This window comes from Anoplophora glabripennis, unplaced genomic scaffold, assembly GCF_000390285.2.
Source record: "Anoplophora glabripennis isolate ALB-LARVAE unplaced genomic scaffold, Agla_2.0 scaffold55, whole genome shotgun sequence".
NCBI classification, from domain to species: domain Eukaryota; kingdom Metazoa; phylum Arthropoda; class Insecta; order Coleoptera; family Cerambycidae; genus Anoplophora; species Anoplophora glabripennis.
This window is the reverse complement of record NW_019416774.1, coordinates 1,315,862-1,334,722: the sequence shown is the minus strand read 5'-3', so window position 1 is coordinate 1,334,722 and position 18,861 is coordinate 1,315,862. Positions and strand designations below refer to the sequence as shown.

Genomic DNA, 18,861 nt, shown 5'->3' with positions numbered 1-18,861 from the left:
ACCTAAGAGAAAACACATTGAATGAAGTTATTGCTATGAATAAAATTGATAACAGGACATTATGTTCTATATATTCTATATTCTATAAAGACATTCTTAACAGACAATTCAATGTTTTTTTAGTAAATATAGCTACGTAGACTATGTGTAGAAACAGTAAATAAATCAAAACATTGTGCAAACTATCAAAGAGAGGAAGAATCGAAGAAACCACTAAAAACACATAAAAAACAGTTTCGTCTATGTCTCCATCTTTTTGGAAAAAGGGCAGAGACATTTTTTTTAGATAACTTTGATTTTTAATCTAAATAAATAACATGAAATTTCTCCCCTTAAATCTAATGTTACAGTTCTAAGCTATGTTTTCTATGTCAGTGTTTCAAAAATGAAATTTTGGTTTTATCATATGCATATATACAAAAAATTTTACGAATTTAATTATTTTTCGCCAATGTGTGTGTCTACAACTTACGATGCGTTGTCTTGTAGCGTTGGTTGTATCGCCTGTATGGAATTTCGATGCGATCCTTGGGTAGCCTTGGTGGTAGAAACCCAGGATGAAATCCGGAATCTCGTTCTGAACGTACTCTAACAGGATAATTCCAATCGACGATGCACTACACTTTATTTTTATTAAGTCGCACTATTCACTATTTGTCACCCAAACATTTATGAAATTTTATTTTTCAAAATATTGACTTTTAGCATGGTTTATACTGCATGATGTTGACATATTCAGATTCCTTTATTTACAATTTTTGATGCCAGTAGCATGTTTCTAGGTTAACTTTTAAATTATGACCAAATTTTACATATTTTTTTAAATGTGCTCATGCCTGGACATTTACTTGATATTTAACATTACAAAATGGTTCTTTAGTATTCTTTCTAACATTTTTGTGATACATGAGTGCATTTTAATAGTTATTAAATGTGCAAATTCAATTTCTGTCACAATTTTGGCAGTTGAGACGTTTTATCCAGCAAATTTAATACTTATATCATTACAGACTTAATGTATATACAAAAATATATCCTTCATTTAACTTAATTCTGTAATCCACACCCTTTTTGTGTCAAATTATGCTATACTATAGTCAAATATTTTTGTTTATTTGAAGAATTTTATAATTCGGTCCCATTTTTAGTACGTTTTAAGTTTTCAAGCCACTAAATAAATCATAACAGTATGTATTTGCTTTGAATTCTCACGAAAACTTTCTGAAACCATAATCTTTACTATTTTTGCTCTAGCTAGTAAAAGTAAAAATGATAAGGGGGGTGTATTAGGTAAATGACTCTACATAGTTTATGATAGTACTTTTTCAGTATGACGAAATGGGAACACCTCTATTCCTAGGTAAATAGCACGTCCAAACAGGAAAATCCATTCCACGGATAAGAATTAAGGCCGGAATAGCATACTTTATAAAGTGGCGGTAGTTATAGTTGATTTATCGGGTCCGAAGGTGAGTGGATCTTTTGTTTTCACCTTTTACAGTGTTGAGACAGTTCGCGCCGGTGTAAGAGCAACCGGGGGTGGCCGGGAGCAGTTAATCATCCGAGTGCCCGCTTTAATTTGCCGGGGCCATAAACCAGATTGAGTGGTGAGCGCCGTTATGCATACCCTGGGGCCTCTTTGCTTCTTACAGAATTGGAACCTATGTAGGAACCGCGAATCAGAGAGGGAATTTTACAACGGCAATAACGTTAAAGTTAGATTTATTATTTTTTTTAGACGTTCTTATTTTTAATGGTCACTTTCTTCCGCGGATTAAAGTGTTGCATGCGATGGCCTATTTATCTACAAGACAACGTTTTTAAATGTTGTACCTACAATAAGTTTGATTTGAAACTATATTTTCAGTTAGGTACGTTACAAAAATTAGTTTAAAATATATTTTTTTATGCGAAAGTATTAAAATTTTAAAATAATACCATATATCTAATGTATTTATTCATTTTCTATGCAGTGTGTTCTACAGGATCTATTACACCAGGGCGGATCTGTTTTGAGGTGTGGATGTGAGAGGGGGCAGCAAATTTTTTCTGGATTACCTTCAATACAACTCACACAATAAAAGTGTAGATCCCTAGATCTGGGCGAGGTCCGGAACATTTTCAAAATTGCAAAAATTTTAAAAAATAAATACCTATTTTCCACTATCCACTGTTTATTCCCTTTCCCATTTCCCATTGAAATAGTGGTATAAATAGTCAAAAATGAACGTTTCAGAGCATTGCAATTTAATAAAGCATGCTCTTCGCCATTTCACAGCCATGTGGCAATATAATGAGTCTTTAAACATTGATTTCATGGAAACTTTGATTCTCCACGGATTTTTAATTAAGTGGAGATCACTACACAAAGCGAAAATACGCTGGCAGCACATGTGGAAATCGTTTTTAAGCATTGGTACACATGCCTATTTGTGAAATGAAAAGAGCTGAAATAATAAAAGCAACAATACGTGTTTTCGATACATACATAAATCTTTTTTGTATTATGATTTTCAGTGAATGCCCACGGAGCAGCTTCGCATCGAAAAAATACAAAAAAATCTTTGAAATTTTGTAAAGCTAATAACTGCTTTATATAAAGTTTGAAAGAGAAATGTAGTTGTACTAAATGTAAAGCGTTTTTCAGAATCATTTGCAAAAAAAAATAATATTATACCTTTCACTACTTCAGAATTTTTTAAAAGGATAATAGATGCAGATCGTTATAAGTTTTGGTGCAAACACATTATTTTTAAAACTAAAAGAAATTACGAGAACGATCGTATTAAGGGTTGTTTACAGACTGAGGCTTCATTTTTATCAAGATTTTTTCATTTCAAATTTTTTAGTTTTAGAGAAATCTTCGATATTTTTAAAATAAGCTTAAATATTCATTAAAATAAAAATGTCGTGGAAAAGTGCACCTTCACCTTTGTGTAAACTGTAACTTACAAATATTTCTTCTTTATCTTCCTACAATTTTGACAAAATAATATTCTGTTGTTTTTAATAATGTACCTAACTACCTAATATGACAAGGATTTAATAAAAGTAAATAGTCACGTCCAGTCAATAATTTCGAAAGCTGTAGTACCCTTAACAAACATTTTCGAAATGTATTTATGGAACCTTTTTATCATTTTGACCACCTTATGCCAAAGTTTACAACACGTAGGTATTCAAGGGCGTTCTGTATAACTACAACGTAATTATATAGCATGTATTTAATAACCTCAAAATATGTAAGCATATAACGTATAGTAACAATCAGCAGAAAACAATTAATATAGAGAACGTACATTCACCGCAAAAAAAAACGAATATTCGAGAAAGTGACAGTAACGGTTGCAGAACACTAGTCAGATAATGTAAATCAGACACGCAGTGTCTTCAGAGCTTAGGAATAAATTTTAACCAGCTCCGGCTTACAGATATCTGGTTAATCGATTCGTTACCTCAAGGTTTTCCACCAGTTTCTTTGTAGTAGGAATATATTACGAAAGTTTTATACGAAGACTAGTGTTAGGTAAATTATTCGTTAATATAATCGTATAGCCACATAACTTTAAATTATATGTTGTAATAATAATAATAATAAAAATTACATTTATTTCCAATAAGTTTTCACCCAATTGCAGGAAAATTTATAACAGAAGGAATAATGAATATATAAAAAATAGAAATTACCTAGTAATAATAGTAGCACATGCAAATAAGATTCAATAAGACTCAGCTAAAGAACTATATTTAATACACACAATCACAACTAACTCTTAAATATATTGCATTTATTATTAACGGTGCAATAAAAACTATGAAGTAATCGGGAATTTTGTGTAGGTACTACAAATTATAATTTATTGAAAAGGAAACGACAATCTACATACAGGGTGTCCCTGAAAAGTATGGACAACGCTTGACCACAGGTTCCTTGGATGAAAATAAGACTATTTGGAAGGCTATATCTTTGGAACGCTAGCGTGCACTTTTGTATATAGGTAAGTTAAGCAAAATAGTTTTTTCATCCAAGGAACGTGTGGTCAAGCCTTGTCTATCCTTTTCAGGGATACCCTGTGTATACAATTGTAAATTAATTACGAATAATAAATAATGTTTTGTAAATATTGAGCTGCAAACGGGAGTTTTCTTTAAGACTATCGTTTCTAGTTTATTTCTGTATTCGATAAAACTGAGTGACTGAAGGGATACATGTAAATAGATACCTTTAAAATCGAGCATACCAAATTTTTGGTAATAACTAAAGTATTTTTAAATTGTGCAGAAAGATACAACTGGTCAACCTAGAGCTTGATGTTCAAATTACTTAATCCAACAAAGAAATCAGATCCGAAATATATTGATTATGATTGTGAGACTGTAGTGATAAAACAAAATCAACGTAGCTTACATTATTTACAATACGACCATTTATAACCTTCTGTTTAAACAAAATAAATTAAGTACGGAGCGTTTGTTATTTATTTGAATATCTACATATCTGCCTGCGCATAACGTTACTAATTCAAAAAGCATTGCTGTTGAAAATTAAGTTAAAGAAAGACATTTTGCAGTACATTGCTTAAGCTTGATCGCGCTACGCTCCTGTTAATTCTATTTGCCGTCCCTAAGAGCCATTTGTTTGTATATATGTCTACAATCCTGTGCTATTCTAAAAGCACTAACAAATTTTGGAAAAATAGATTGTGCAGTTTAACGAAACGTGAGCGACAATAAATCGGCTAAGCAAGAAACTGCTTCTTTCATGCATTTACCCACGTTATGTTCAAGGTAAATTTATTTTTGCCGTTAGAGTAACGAAGTGGTTCCAAGAAATTCTCTAGTTTCCAATGATTAAACTATATTTCTCCTCAACTATTATTTTAAATGAAACAATAATGTTTATTTAAGTTAGATACTCGTTTTCGTCCATTACAAGTAAACTGTTAAATGGTGGGGATTTTGTAGAACTTTCAATACTTCCATTTTATCTTATAAACATGCACCGAGGTTCTTATTTAAATTTCGGTAAACTTTCAACGTGAAACAAAAAAGCAAAAATTTACTTTCATAAAAAACCACCAATCTGATTGACTGTATGCATCTGAAAGACCTGAATGTGTATGCAAACAAATAGATCTGCACATTACCTCTTCGTACATTTGGCGTCCGTTAAAAGTAATTTTATGACAACCCACACACAGCGAGGGAACTTTATTTTAGTTTTTAAATTACATTAGATGGAAAACGCGAGATATTTCCGCGCAATCTGTACACAGACATTCCCTTTTATGTCGTAATTTAAGACCGTAAAAACTGCAGTAAAAAGGAAGTGCACATAAATAGTAAACATGTACTTGGGTTCCGCATCAGTACGAAACTATTGTGAAAAACATATTCGTTATAATAAAATTCTCATTTGTTCATATATTACGACACATGCTGGTGGAATAAAAAGATAGTTGCTAGCCGCGCCAACCAGAACAGGAAAAGCTTTGGATTGTTGTTTGTTGGGAAATTTTAGATACTTTAATGATGACGATGCACAGACTTCTCGATCGTGTGAGTTGCTGATCCTCTTGAAACGTGAAACTTTATAAAAGATGAAGCTGATGGTGACAAAAGAATTCTAAAGTTACACGGGCTGTTAAAATGCTAGCACGAACTATACGTAAAGCAGGTATAGTTAGTGGCGAAGAACAGCAACTAGCGCTGCCTGTATGTGCTCATTATCAGTTTTTTCATCTGAGTGTTTTAAATTTTTTTTACCAATGTTTGTGTAATTAATTTAGGGTTGAACTATAGAAGACACGAACAAATATCAGAAAATTGAACAATTTCCAAGATTCTTAACGTTCCAAGAGTAATATCACTTCTTCAAAACAAAATCTAGAACTGGTCAGTATTTATATTTGCTTTTCTATAACCATACTGTTCTGGTACATGGTATGAAGTTAGTTTCCGTCTCGATTGAAATTCTATTCATATATCTCTACGATTCTTTTTATTGTTTTCCAGTAGAGTTTTGGCCAACATCTTCTACCTGTTAATAAATTTTGGTGTTGCGCAGGTCTTGTATGATCCATATTTTCCCTGTGTTCTAGAACTATCTCTTTTCTTATTATTTATGTAACATTTGTTTTACTACTAACATATCTTCCTGTTTAGCCAATGTATATTTTCCCACATGTACATGCGATTCAATACATGCTGAAGTTCTTAAAGGTCATTATCGACAATGACCAGAAGAATATGGAGTCTGTCGAGAATGTCCTTCTGGTTTCATCTTGTTTATACGCCAGAAGGTGACGAGACCTATTCGTGTGCTGTCTGTAAACACTGTGCTTTAAAGTACCAAATAATTTCCTCTTGACAACGACATCTAAGGGATATGGTTTCCTACTTTTGTGAAGCTGATGTCCACTGATGTTGTCCATGAGCTGAGACCATACCAACATATGCCATATATGTTATCATATACATATTTACAGGTCAACATGTTCGAATCAACACTTGGGTTTGCTGTCTCAAAGCTTTCTTCTTTTGTTAACCACATGTAGATATTCCCTACAACTGATGACAAGCTATTCCTTCAGGTTACTGAGAAAACATCTCTAATAGAGAAGACTGAACACATATCCTCCTTAAAATCGAGGCCAAGCCCGTGTTACCATTTAATTATTAAATAGGAATTAATTTGTAATGCAGTATGTAGTGATAAGTTATGTTCCTATTACTTTGTTTCATAATAAATAAAATCTTTTACTCTAATTAAACTTTGTTGATTCTTTTGGCGCAATTTTGTTATTCTTTCATATTGACAAATAGTTCAAATTAAGAAAGAAACAGTTTAAATTTAAAATATAACCCTGAAGTGAGAAGGTTGCGTCAGTTCCGAAGGAACAAAGTCGCTGGAATCTGGAATTGTGGGGAGGCTAGTTTAGAAGCTACACCATTTAGGCCCCATTGGGTCCCTTGTACTTCCTCCCATTAAGAGATCAATCCATTTGAGTTGTTAACTGACTTATTAAAGAGAAAAGTGGTGACGTTGCTCAGGAGGATCTTCCTAATATAGGCCATAGAAGGCCAACGTTCTCCCAATTCGGATTGTCTTGTTGACGAGACGGCAGTGCATTCACAAGTAGCATTGTCTCGTCTTCTTGTTCACAACCCCTACAAAGAGGCGTTTCACATTTCCTGATGCAGTGATGGTGTTTCCTCAGCCAACAGTGTCCAGTTTGAATACTTGTCACCAGGTGGAAAATTTTACCTAGACATGGCCAGATATTTTTTGGCTGTATCCTTGGTAGGATATTCTAGGAATTCCTTAGAAAATTAACAGCTATTTGTTTCATAAACTCTTTGTGGGTGTTTTCTTTAATAATTTCAATAAGTGCTGACAGCGGAAGCACACTGTAAGAACCAGTAATGCTTGTGAACTATCTGTGTAGATTTTCATGGACAATATTTCTTTGGCGGTTATGGTTATACCTGTTAATTCCGTTTGTACCACGGTAGCACGCCTACCCATTGCTCACTGATGTCGAATATGCAAGGATCTACAATAAATTCCACATCCTGCACCTTCTTTCAATTTTTATCCGTGTGTGAAGACGTTAATTTCATCCTCGCTGACGGTCTTATCTTAGAAACGTCGCATTTCAACTGTGTTAAGAATCGTTCGTTTTTAAGAAATACAAACAGTATCTACGTTAGAAAACTGAAATTTACTCTAGTTACTCACTTTTTTTCTGAAGAGGAACAATGATTACACCTAGTTGAACAAGTGAAAGTTGTTTAGAAACTGCGAAGTAACAGACTTGGTTATTGAATTAGTGAGATTTGTTTAACAATTAGAACACGTAGCACATAGATCTGTTACTGTATTCTAGCGCGGTATCAAGTTTAAGAGAAACAAAAAGTGGTAATTTGCCTTGGAACTAGTCCAGGAATATTAAGCAAAGCCGATAAGAGAATCAATGTAGAACACATTTTACATCTGTCGTACACAAGAAATTAAAGGGGCGATATCAAGTAGAAACAAACTGCTTTTAGCTACTGAAATACTGCCAAATTATAGTCTGCTAAGCTTGCTTTAAGCATTGCTTTAAAAAAGAACTGGGAATTGTGTGATAGTCTCCTGTTTCTTACACCTACAGTGAAATAAGCATCTAAAATCCTTAGAAAATTTCCAGTTTCGACTTAATGTATTATTATTTTTTTGTTTTTTTTTTTGTTTTGGAGGAAAATTTCTTCAACTTTTTCCTTTACTTTGTCTTAAGTAGCAAGAGTTAATCAAAAATTTATATAGAGTGTTACAAAATTGCTAAACCAACATAAGGATATAAAAATTGGGATTAATTAGAAAGTTTGTTATATGCTTATTTATATTATTATTTATATTAAAGAACAAAAGAAATAAAAAAAATATTAAGAACATATTAAATAAAACTGGTAAAAACTGTGTTTTTTTAATTTGCAGTGGAGCACAATTGACAAATAATAAGAATTTAAATATTAATACTTCACAAATGTCATTAGGAATTCAAAAACCAATATTTGTAGACTACGTTGCACACAAAATAATAATAATTTACAATAAAAAAATGCAGATATTTGCAGTAATAATACTACATTTGTGATATATTAGGCAGGTATATCGGAATATAACCGAACCTCTAGGAAATGTACACAAAACAAGTAGGTACTTGCATTGCTATTTCTTACATTCCAAACGAAGTATTACCAGCACCCGCTTATAATAAATGGTTAGTAGATCGCCCTCGTGATTACACTGCAGCTATTCGCGATGAAATGTGTAACGCAGATTGGAGTTTAATAATCCCGTTCTAATTACCACATAAGGCAGATCAGTAAATGTATCATTAACGGGAAATTATATTTCTTTTAAAGCGGAAATACTTAATTACATTTCTTGTTTTCCATGCCGTATTTGAGTCAATTCAAATTACAGAAGACCGACCGAATTCTTACATCATTTTGATGGATAGATAGGTATAGACCGGGGCGGATCTGTTTTGAGGTGGATGTGAGAGGGGGACAAACAATTTTTTTCTGGATTATCTTCAGCACAACTCACATAATAAAAGTGTATATCCCTAGATTTGGGCGAGGTCCGGACATTTTCAAAACTGCAAAAATGTTAAAAAATTTTAAAAAATACCGATTTTATCTGAGTTTTCTACTTATATCTTGGAACCTATGCATCTTGGAAGAGTATTGAAGTGGAAAAAAGTTTTAGAATTGAATTTTGCACAATATACTGTATGTTAAAAATGTTTAAATTCGTTACCGATGTTGCAAAATAGCAAGAATTATTGATGAAAAAAGGCAAAATAATCAAGTTTTCTGGATAAGTGTTTTAAAATATTTTAATTGCCTCAAGGGCATTCTAATTTTGGTAAAAAACTTTAGAGTATAATAAAACAACAACAAATTTCATCAAAATCGGTTCGATAGTTTTCGCAAAATAATTTTAAATTTTTTGAAATTTCAAAATGTTGCACAGCCGCAAATAAAGCATCTAGATAATTAAAATTTTTTCACATAGAAAAGACCGCTCAACCTTTCAAATGATTTTTGAAAAATTTAAATCGGTTGATTAGGACGGCCACAGTTAATACTCTTTTTTTATTTTTAAACAATTAGATTACATTTATCAATTTGCAATTTAGTTTTTTCAAAAAATTATAATTTTAAAGTACTTGGAAAGACGCTTCTTTCAAAAAAAGTCAAATTCCGTTTTTTTGGTTCTCGAGATATAAGCGGTAAAGGTTTATCGGCATTCACCGTTGATTTATAAACAATTTAGCAATGATCTTTAATCCAGTGGCTTTGTTTTTCCGAGTTCTAAGCTGGAAAAAATTTCATATCCATAAGTTATCGGCAACATAGATAAATCATCGGAAAAGCTGTCGCTCACACGCGCGAAATGTGACTCAAAACACGAAAAGTGGGGGAGGGGGATTTCGCTCAGAGACTGAATTCGGAGGTTCAAAATGCAAAGGTACGAAAAACATTGCATTATCTCGGCTTCTAATGGACCAATTTCGATCCTTTATTTTAATCCGATGTCTCGCGAGCCAAGAAATTCGAATATCGTAATGCCAACTGTCTAATTTGCACATATTTTCTTACAAAGTTTATTATTTAAGCATTAAATATATTGTATATTTTACCCTATGCTATGGCATTTTTTCCATGAAAAAATTTGTTAACGTATATATGTCAACACTCTGAATATGAATATATTTAGTTATAATTATTACAATTGTTTAAATAAATAAAACAATTTATTTTTTAATTTGGAAATTAATTTTTTTGTTAAATACAGATAAAATTAAGAAAAAATAGTACTTTAAAATTATAATTTTTGAAGAAAACTAAATTGCAAATTGATAAATGTAATCTAATTGTTTAAAAATAAAAAAAAGAGTGTTAACTTGAAAAACTTCTGTGGCCGTCGTAATTACCTAACCGATTTCAATTTTTCAAAAACCATTTGAAAAGTTGAGCGGTCTTTTCTATGTGAAAAAATTTTCAAGTATCTAGATGGTTTATTTGAGGATGTGCAACATTTTGAAAATTCGAAATTTTTTTTCAAAAAATTATTTTGCGAAAACTATCGAACCGATTTTAATGAAATTTGGTGTGTTTTTTTATTATACTCTAAAGTTTTTTTTACCAAAATTAGAATGCCCTCGGAGCAATTTAAATATTTTAAAAAATTATACAAATTATATTATTTTGCCATTCTTTCATTAATTATTGTTATTTTGCAACATCGGTAATAAATTTAAACATTTTTAACTTACAGTATATTGTACGAAATTCAATTCTAAAACATTTTTCCTCTTCAATATTCTTCCAAACTGCATAGGTTCCAAGATATAAGTAAAAATAGTAATAAAATAGGTATTTTTTAAATTTTTTAAACATTTTTGCAATTTTGAAAATGTTCCGGACCTCGCCCAGAACTAGAGATTTACACTTTTATTATGTGAGTTGTACTGAAGTATTCCAGCAAAAATTAGCTTGCCCCCTCTTACATCCAAGAAGTGGAATATTTCGACAGATCCGCCCTGGTCTAGTATGCCAATGCAATGATTTTATGTAAAGGGTATGCCAAAATTGACACTATTCCACGAAAAAATAAAATTGAATATTACAGAAAAAACGGTAAAATTGAAAAATGCCCTGTATCTTTTAAACTCATCAAGATATCGACAACAGGTTTCGCCGTTCAATTTTTCTGGAATATCGAATCCGTGGACGCTTTATCTGCTGATCTGATCTTAACTGCTATATTTCTTTATTTTCAGGAAATATGAGAAACCTTCCAAATGTGGTTGAATTTGGCCCACCCTTCACACTATAAAAATGTAAAATATTTGATATTATGTGAAAATGAGAAATAGACTGGAATATGGATTGATATAATAAAAAAATTAATTGCATTAATATTAACAATTCAGTTCATTATATCAAATTAATAGGTAATATCCCAATGCATTAGAGGTACTGATAGCGAACTAATTGAGGCAATGGATGGATAATAATATGATTTATAACAATTATTATATGAATATTATATGAAGTAGGTGACCTGAAACAAAATTTTTGTCCATCGCAAGTATCAATACCTAAGCACAAGTTAATGAATTGATGTAGAATATCTTATCAACGTTTTGTTAGCTTAGCTTTTACTTTTTATCAAAGTAGTAGTTAACGTTATATACTCAAATATGTTATGTTACTAGGTTAAAAAATTTTAAATGATGTCTTTACTTCTCTCTAAATAGATAGAATTTTGCGAAACAGAAATAGTTCTGTAACAACATAACAGAAATTTCAAAGTTTCGGCTATTATCTTTGTAGATTAACATTTTACATCAATCGGTACAGTTGTTCTAAGCAGATATGCAGTTTTTTCCTTTCTATTACCACTGAGAATGCAACGAAAATTATTTAAATATGATGTATTTATTTAAGCACCCTACATTTTATTTGAAACACGTGAAAATTTGAGAAGTTTTGAATATAACATTATTTGCTATAAATGTTATATTCTTGACTTACTGACGCAAAAGCTTTTAAATCAACATAACATTAAAATGTACTGGCGTTTATTACCTGACATCAATACAATAACCCAGGACTAAACCATCGAAATGAAAACTTAGTTTTAAAAAATTTTGATATTTGACCTTTTTTGTTTGAAAATCAAATTACTTTACAATTTTTCATCACATTTAACGTACAGCTAATATTCCAGACGATTTTATTAATTTTACAGTCACCTCTAATTGTATGGTAATGATTATATCAATATACAATATGTAAAGATAACCAGCGACGTATCGACATTGATATAATGCACTAAACATAGTAGTAATCAACAGTGGTACATTACCATAATGAAATAAAGCATCGGTTGAAAATTAGTCTTCAAAATTATAGCCGTTTCCAATATATTTACGTCAATGTTCCGTTTTGCGTAAAGTTTACAATTTAAATCTTGTCATTTAACGACTATATTTTTTTAAGTGAACATAATCAACATTATCCGATTTCAATGTGAATGTAGAAGTGATTCGATACACTGAAAATATTTATCTTACCTTCGTAAATAATTTATTGTAATGGGAACCATGCGAAACAACAGTTTCGGCTTGAAAATAGTATATAACCCAGATGACTACAATGTACTATACATAATCATGTACCATAAATTTTACTTAGGGGGTGTAGTTAAAATAGGGAAATGGAAAAGGTAATAAGAAAGATATATATAAAGTTATATCTACAGTAAGTAGTTTCCCGGGTTTCTCAGGAACTGAGACGATAATTATTTTCAAGTATAATTATGTTACGATCTAATTAGAATGCGTACTTTTGAAAAAGTAATTCGTCATATTAAAAGATTATTGCCAAATGTATGGCCAGTTATTTGGCGAAGAATAACCCCAATAAAATGTTAAGCTAAACATTTTTAAATGTTTCTGTATATTCACATCCCATTTAATTTCTAGGTTGTATAGTTTCATCCCCTTTATTTAATTCGGACCTCCAACACATTTACTGGCGATATTTTAAATTTAATAAATCGGATTATCAGACTAGAACCGCTTTATAAAATCAATTCCACACGTCTGTTAAATGTATAAGTTCTCACTTAGCTATTAAAATTATTGTGCAAGTTAATCAAATTTCACTCATTTTTGCAATGTTCTTATAAAAGCTATTAATTAAATTACATTCACTACCTACTATTACCTAAATACTATTTATATACACCAAAAAAATTATTTTCTAATGAGAACTAGTTTGAAACCGTATATCTCTGGTGGTTTGGCTGACGAATGATTCTAGCAGCTGTATACTAGATATTAGTGGTATAATATAACTACTTCTTTCCCGCAATATTATCAGTTTGAATTATATTATTTATGAAAAAAGAGTGTTTACAAGGATCACAAAATGATTGTGTAATAAAGTGCATATTGTGCAGCGTACATATAAAATACTGGTTTTATGCATAAGCATATACGTTTCATTTCCTGCGAACAGGACTATACGAGATACATCATTTAAGAAAATGTTCTTCAGGTGGAGGTATAGTCCAGAAGTTGAAAATTCTTCGCAAAGGAGTGAACGAAAAGTTCAAATATAAAACAAAACTTTCCCAAAGTTCACTTCATCATCCTATAAGTAGGCATGGAAATATTAAAGTACCTCCTATAGGAGAATATAAAAGGAAGTTTAAATCTTTGATCAATGCCAATAATAAAACTGTCATAAACAAGCCACGAAATATAAAAAAGTAATAATATATTCAGGAGTGAAGTATTATGATGATATATTTCTTAACCACGTGACAGTTTGCTACCATTAAACTGACACACTGCCCCTCCTTTATACGTTGATAAGTTTATCGGCGTCGGTTTTTTTCAGAGTGCTATTATTAATATTAAGTTTCACAAGTCGGGAGATAAAATAGGTTTAAACATTTCTAAAATACGATTAAAATTTTTTAGATCTGAATAAAAATGATAATTTATCAAAAAAATAATTAGTATTAACAATTTTATAACGGAATGAGTAACAGTAGGAAGTATTTGCGAAATTGAGACAAAGTCGCTGTCTTCCTCAAGCATTGATAAAAATCAAAATATATTTTTGCAAAAAAGTATCTTGAATGAATTTGCACAAAATCTTCAACAGATTTTAAAAAATAGTTAACTGTTACCAAATTGATTAAATCCATCTCAAGCTCCTTCTTGATCTGATACAAGGCGAAAGGTAAAAAGATAAAACTACTTACATAACACATGAAGAACAATCTGCTCGGTGACATCCTCCCCTACTCCGTTGCTTGCCATACACTGATAGACCCCAGCCTGGTGCCTGTCAACCCTCTCCAGAGTGAGCACTGGTGTGACTGCAGTTTGAACACCATCCGGCAAGAGATTATTCTTTCTAGACCACGTAATTTTCGGAACGGGGTTTCCGGAGGCTTTGCACTCCAGCCTCACGGAAGAACCCTTTTTCACTTCCACGCGGCCGTTCGATGAAACGTAGTGTATCCGAGGGGGCACTGAAACGAAATTTGATTATTTAGAAGACAATGACACATCACATTTTCTAGAATGATTACAGTCTTTAAATCTTTAGTTTATAATAAGATTGATTGTGAGAAAAAACAAGTATATGTATTAGGTATCAAAAATTATAGTTACTTTGAACGATACATTTCATGTCGTTCAGTTGCGATCGTAGTTTATAGCAAAGCCCAGATTATAGTAATATTTACCGATTCTTCTAGAACTTCTGGTCCCAAGGTAAACTGAATATTTTCAGTATCGAAGTATGAAAAGATGAAATCGTCCCACTTCAATCAAATTGACAATAAAGGATGTGCAATATTGCGCACCTGGAGATGCTTTTACTGGGATTTATGTACGATGTGCAGTAGCAGCAGCTGAAATGCGTTTTACATATATTCACACAGATGCAGAAACCGTTGCAGGATCAATTCTCGCTCATATTTGGTTTCTTCAGAATATTCTCATATAATTCAAATTTTGTTAATTCATTGCCTTCCATTCTATAAAAACATTTCAGAGGCTATTATTGTAAGAGATGTCACTCTCTATTTTTTGTCTACATGTGAACTTTGGTTACATTTCTTGTTTTAAATTTTTAACATACTGGTGTGTTACGAAAAGAGTAATGTTTTTTTTTCTATTCGCTACCTGTACATGAAAAAATACGCAAAACTTGGAGAAAAGTGTGCCTTGCTTTCATTATTATTTGAATAAATTAAATATGGTTGTTATTCGATAGAGTGGACTGTATAAACTCTTGTGCTGATTGAATAATTTTCTTTATTTCCTGAAGGTTGTACAACTACACAAATAGATTAATAGAATTTAGAACATAATTTATTTTTCAACAACTTTTTTGTTTTTATTGCTCTGCAACCGTCTCTATACAAACTTAGATTATATAAAATGTGTTAACATACAAAATACTTTACCAATGGTCAAATAGTAGATATCTAATAATGTCATAATCTTTACGAGATTTGGAAAGTGATTTTTTAGATGTATATTAGCCCAGTTACTGTAGCTGAAAATATAGTAATACCTCCGAATTTTTTATAACTGCATCGATTTTTCTCAAAATTTAGAATTAGGCTCATCTTACCCCCCACTTCAAAACATATATATGCGCTAGGTGTGTTTTTTGTTCTTAAGAGGTGAAAAAATACAAATTTAAATCTTTTTTATTTATGCAGTATGAGTAATTTTATGTGCTATCTAACATGAAACTTATGTATCCCAAATTTTCAACCCGGAAAAACCTTTAAAAACCACCCCTTTGGATGAAAATATCATTTTTTTTTCAACATGAAACGTTTTAATCATACATTTTTATCAAATTAAAATTGATTTCTTGATTAAAAAACCTTTTTTATCGATTGCAACTTTTCCCCTTGAAAAATACCCCTTCTTTCGAAAATAAAATGAAAAAATATTATTGAGAGTAGAAACTTTTTATTTCTAAATTTATTAAATAAATATTTATTCCCATCTTATAAAATAATTTTGAATTGATTGCAACTTTCCAAACCTTATTAATTAAAACTTCAAATAACTAGATAGATATCACAGGGTCTAATGATACTTATAGTGTACGATAATTCAATAAACAAAGAAATATAGATAAAAAAAATTAGATAAATTTGGAAGGAATACACCGAAGATTAATTTTTCGAGACAAAACGTCTGAATCTGATTCGGGAAGAGGCAGTACAGTATTGGGGGTCATGAAGGCTTGCAAAAAGTGTAATAAAATGTACAGGGTCGTATTTAACAAAATGAAGTTGATGATGGTCCTGGAGAGACGAACCGTTACATATTGATTTTTAGAGACATAATGTTAGTCCCCTGATTACGCAACTTTGCCCCCAATTAAGCTAGTTCGTATCTCTTAGATACCGTTTTCGAGATCCCTGTAGTGAGAAGTGCTTCAAAATTCTTTGACCTAAATTTTCTTAAAATTATCACCTATACACGTGTTTATTTTTTAAGATTTTTAATCGCACAAAGGCTCATTTTGCAGGGAAATGTAAGGGCTACGTGAACTGTTGAGTTGCTCTTTTTTAAGCCCATTTTTAAGTTTGAAGAGTTTAAACGGCTCGAAGAGGGTAGTTCTCTCATTCATATGATAACTTAAAATGGCGATAAAAATTAAAGCGAAATCTTCAGCAAAAATATAGCTAAATTTTTTTACTCTTGTATTTTTTTCGTACACCCTTTAATTTTTAAGTTACAGCGTAAAAATCGAATTTTTTTCAAAAATTTGAAAAATTAACATTTTCAAAAATTAAGGTTTTTTCGAAATCATGCTTTGTAAGTGAGCCAAAGACCCAGAACATATTCTTAGAACATAAATGAAGAAATCTGTAAATGGATTGCATTTAATTTCAATTCTGTCGCCAAAGGCAGTGATTTGTTTATTAATTTTTTCTTAAAAAAATGAGACTATCATGTTATTTCGATTATATTTCCGTTAATTTTTATTCTAGACTTTTAAAATAGCTCATTTTAAAGGTTTTTCAAAGTACTTTAAAAAAGGTTCAAATAGTTTTTTCCTAATATTTATGGTTTTGGCGTTATTTAACGTTAACTGGTTCCAATTTAGTTTTTAGCTAACATATAATAATGTTTAAAAATCCATAACTCGGTTTATATTGCAATTAGAGAAAAACAAAATAATGCCATTAGATTTGTTTTTTTATTACTTTTCTTTTTGTTCATTACAACTTTTACGTTAAATCCAATGGTTTCAGTGTTATTTGTAAAAACCTGTCCGAAAACAAGCAGTTTCTCAGTAAAAAAATCAACATTTTCAATGACGAATTACTCGGAAAATATTGGATTATCCAAAAAACTTTAACATTTGTTACTTAAAACTGACTCCTCTATCGATTCCTGTGGTTATCTTGGGCGTAAAAATTTCCACCCCAAGAAGGGGTGGGAACCACCCCCAGGGCAAAAGCACACTTCGGTACTATATAAGTTTTGATCCTTGAGGCATTCCCCACATTAAGTCAAATTTCACGTCAATCGGTTCAGTTATAAAGAATTCGGAGGTAAAAACCCTGAGTAACTGGACTATATGTGCAGATTTCGAATCTTAAGCCGAAAATGGAATTCCACCAGAAATTTTAAAACCATCCACGAATTATTTTGCTGAAATAGAAATAAATAATTTTCAGCAATCTCCGTCATATTTTCAGGATAAAAAAATTGTAAATTTGGCGAATTAATGAAAACTGTTTATTTTCACGTGCTCTGTTACCTCTTTAAAGGAAAACATTTATTTCAGAGGCACCCTGTGTATGAAACTGTGAACTTAATTTAAATTCAATTCAGTTACGCATTTTATGTACCTAATCAGTGGTGGTAGGAGCTCTTGGAGCTCTAATTTTAAATCGAGCCGAGTTTATGTCAAAACTCCACTTAGGAGCACTTTACATAAAGGTCATGTCTTAAGTGGCAAGTTAATACACCACATATTACCCAAGTGAAGTGACTAATTCTAAATTGAAACTGAAAGCAAGCATAAAGAGGTAAGTAGATGAAGTTACGCACAAGTCCTTCATTAGCGTCATTTCCTCTCATTACAACAGAATTATCATAGAAATAGATATACTTTATTTAATTAAACGTATAATTATTTTCCACATTTTAGCGGCAGTGTGTCATATTAAATTAGTAAACAGGGAGATTTGTTGGTTGGGGTGCCTCAGGTCTAAAGACAATTAAATTAATTTAAATACCAGATGTAGTTTTGTTTGTACTTCAAACAGGCACGAAGGAAGTATTTTATTGATCTTATTTATACACCAATTCCTTTGTAATTCCATTACCCTCCCGTGAAACAGGAGCAAAATGATAGGAATGAACTGAAATAATTTGTGGCGTACTTCTTGTGGGGACTCGTATTCGTTGTAGATTGTTAATAGCAATCTAAAGATCTAGAACATAGATTACAGAAAAATCTCTAGCAAAAATACTTCAAATTTTTAAACTTATTTATATTTATTAATATTTTGGAAGGATAAAATTATTCTTAACTGTTTTAAATCTTGTACGAGTAAATTTGCCAGTGAAATTATCTTGTACCTATCATAATCTTGAACTAAATAAAATCTATTCCATCAAGAAAAGTTTCTATATAAGTGATGAAAGTTTATTTACTTCCAGATTAAGACTATGGTTTCATAAATGAATTTCCTTGCGTACATATAAATATATTATTGTTGCTTCAAGT

General features: G+C 31.2%; 1 protein-coding gene across 1 annotated transcript in view; it reads right to left on the bottom strand.

Moving 5' to 3' along the window:
• The window catches only part of LOC108906053 (limbic system-associated membrane protein), a 522,137-nt gene that overhangs the window by 209,846 nt on the left and 293,430 nt on the right, over positions 1-18,861 (bottom strand). Inside the window, exon 5 of the mRNA XM_018709195.2 lies at positions 14,342-14,614. Coding sequence (XP_018564711.1) covers positions 14,342-14,614 — 273 coding nt within the window. The remainder of the gene's footprint in view (positions 1-14,341; positions 14,615-18,861) is intronic.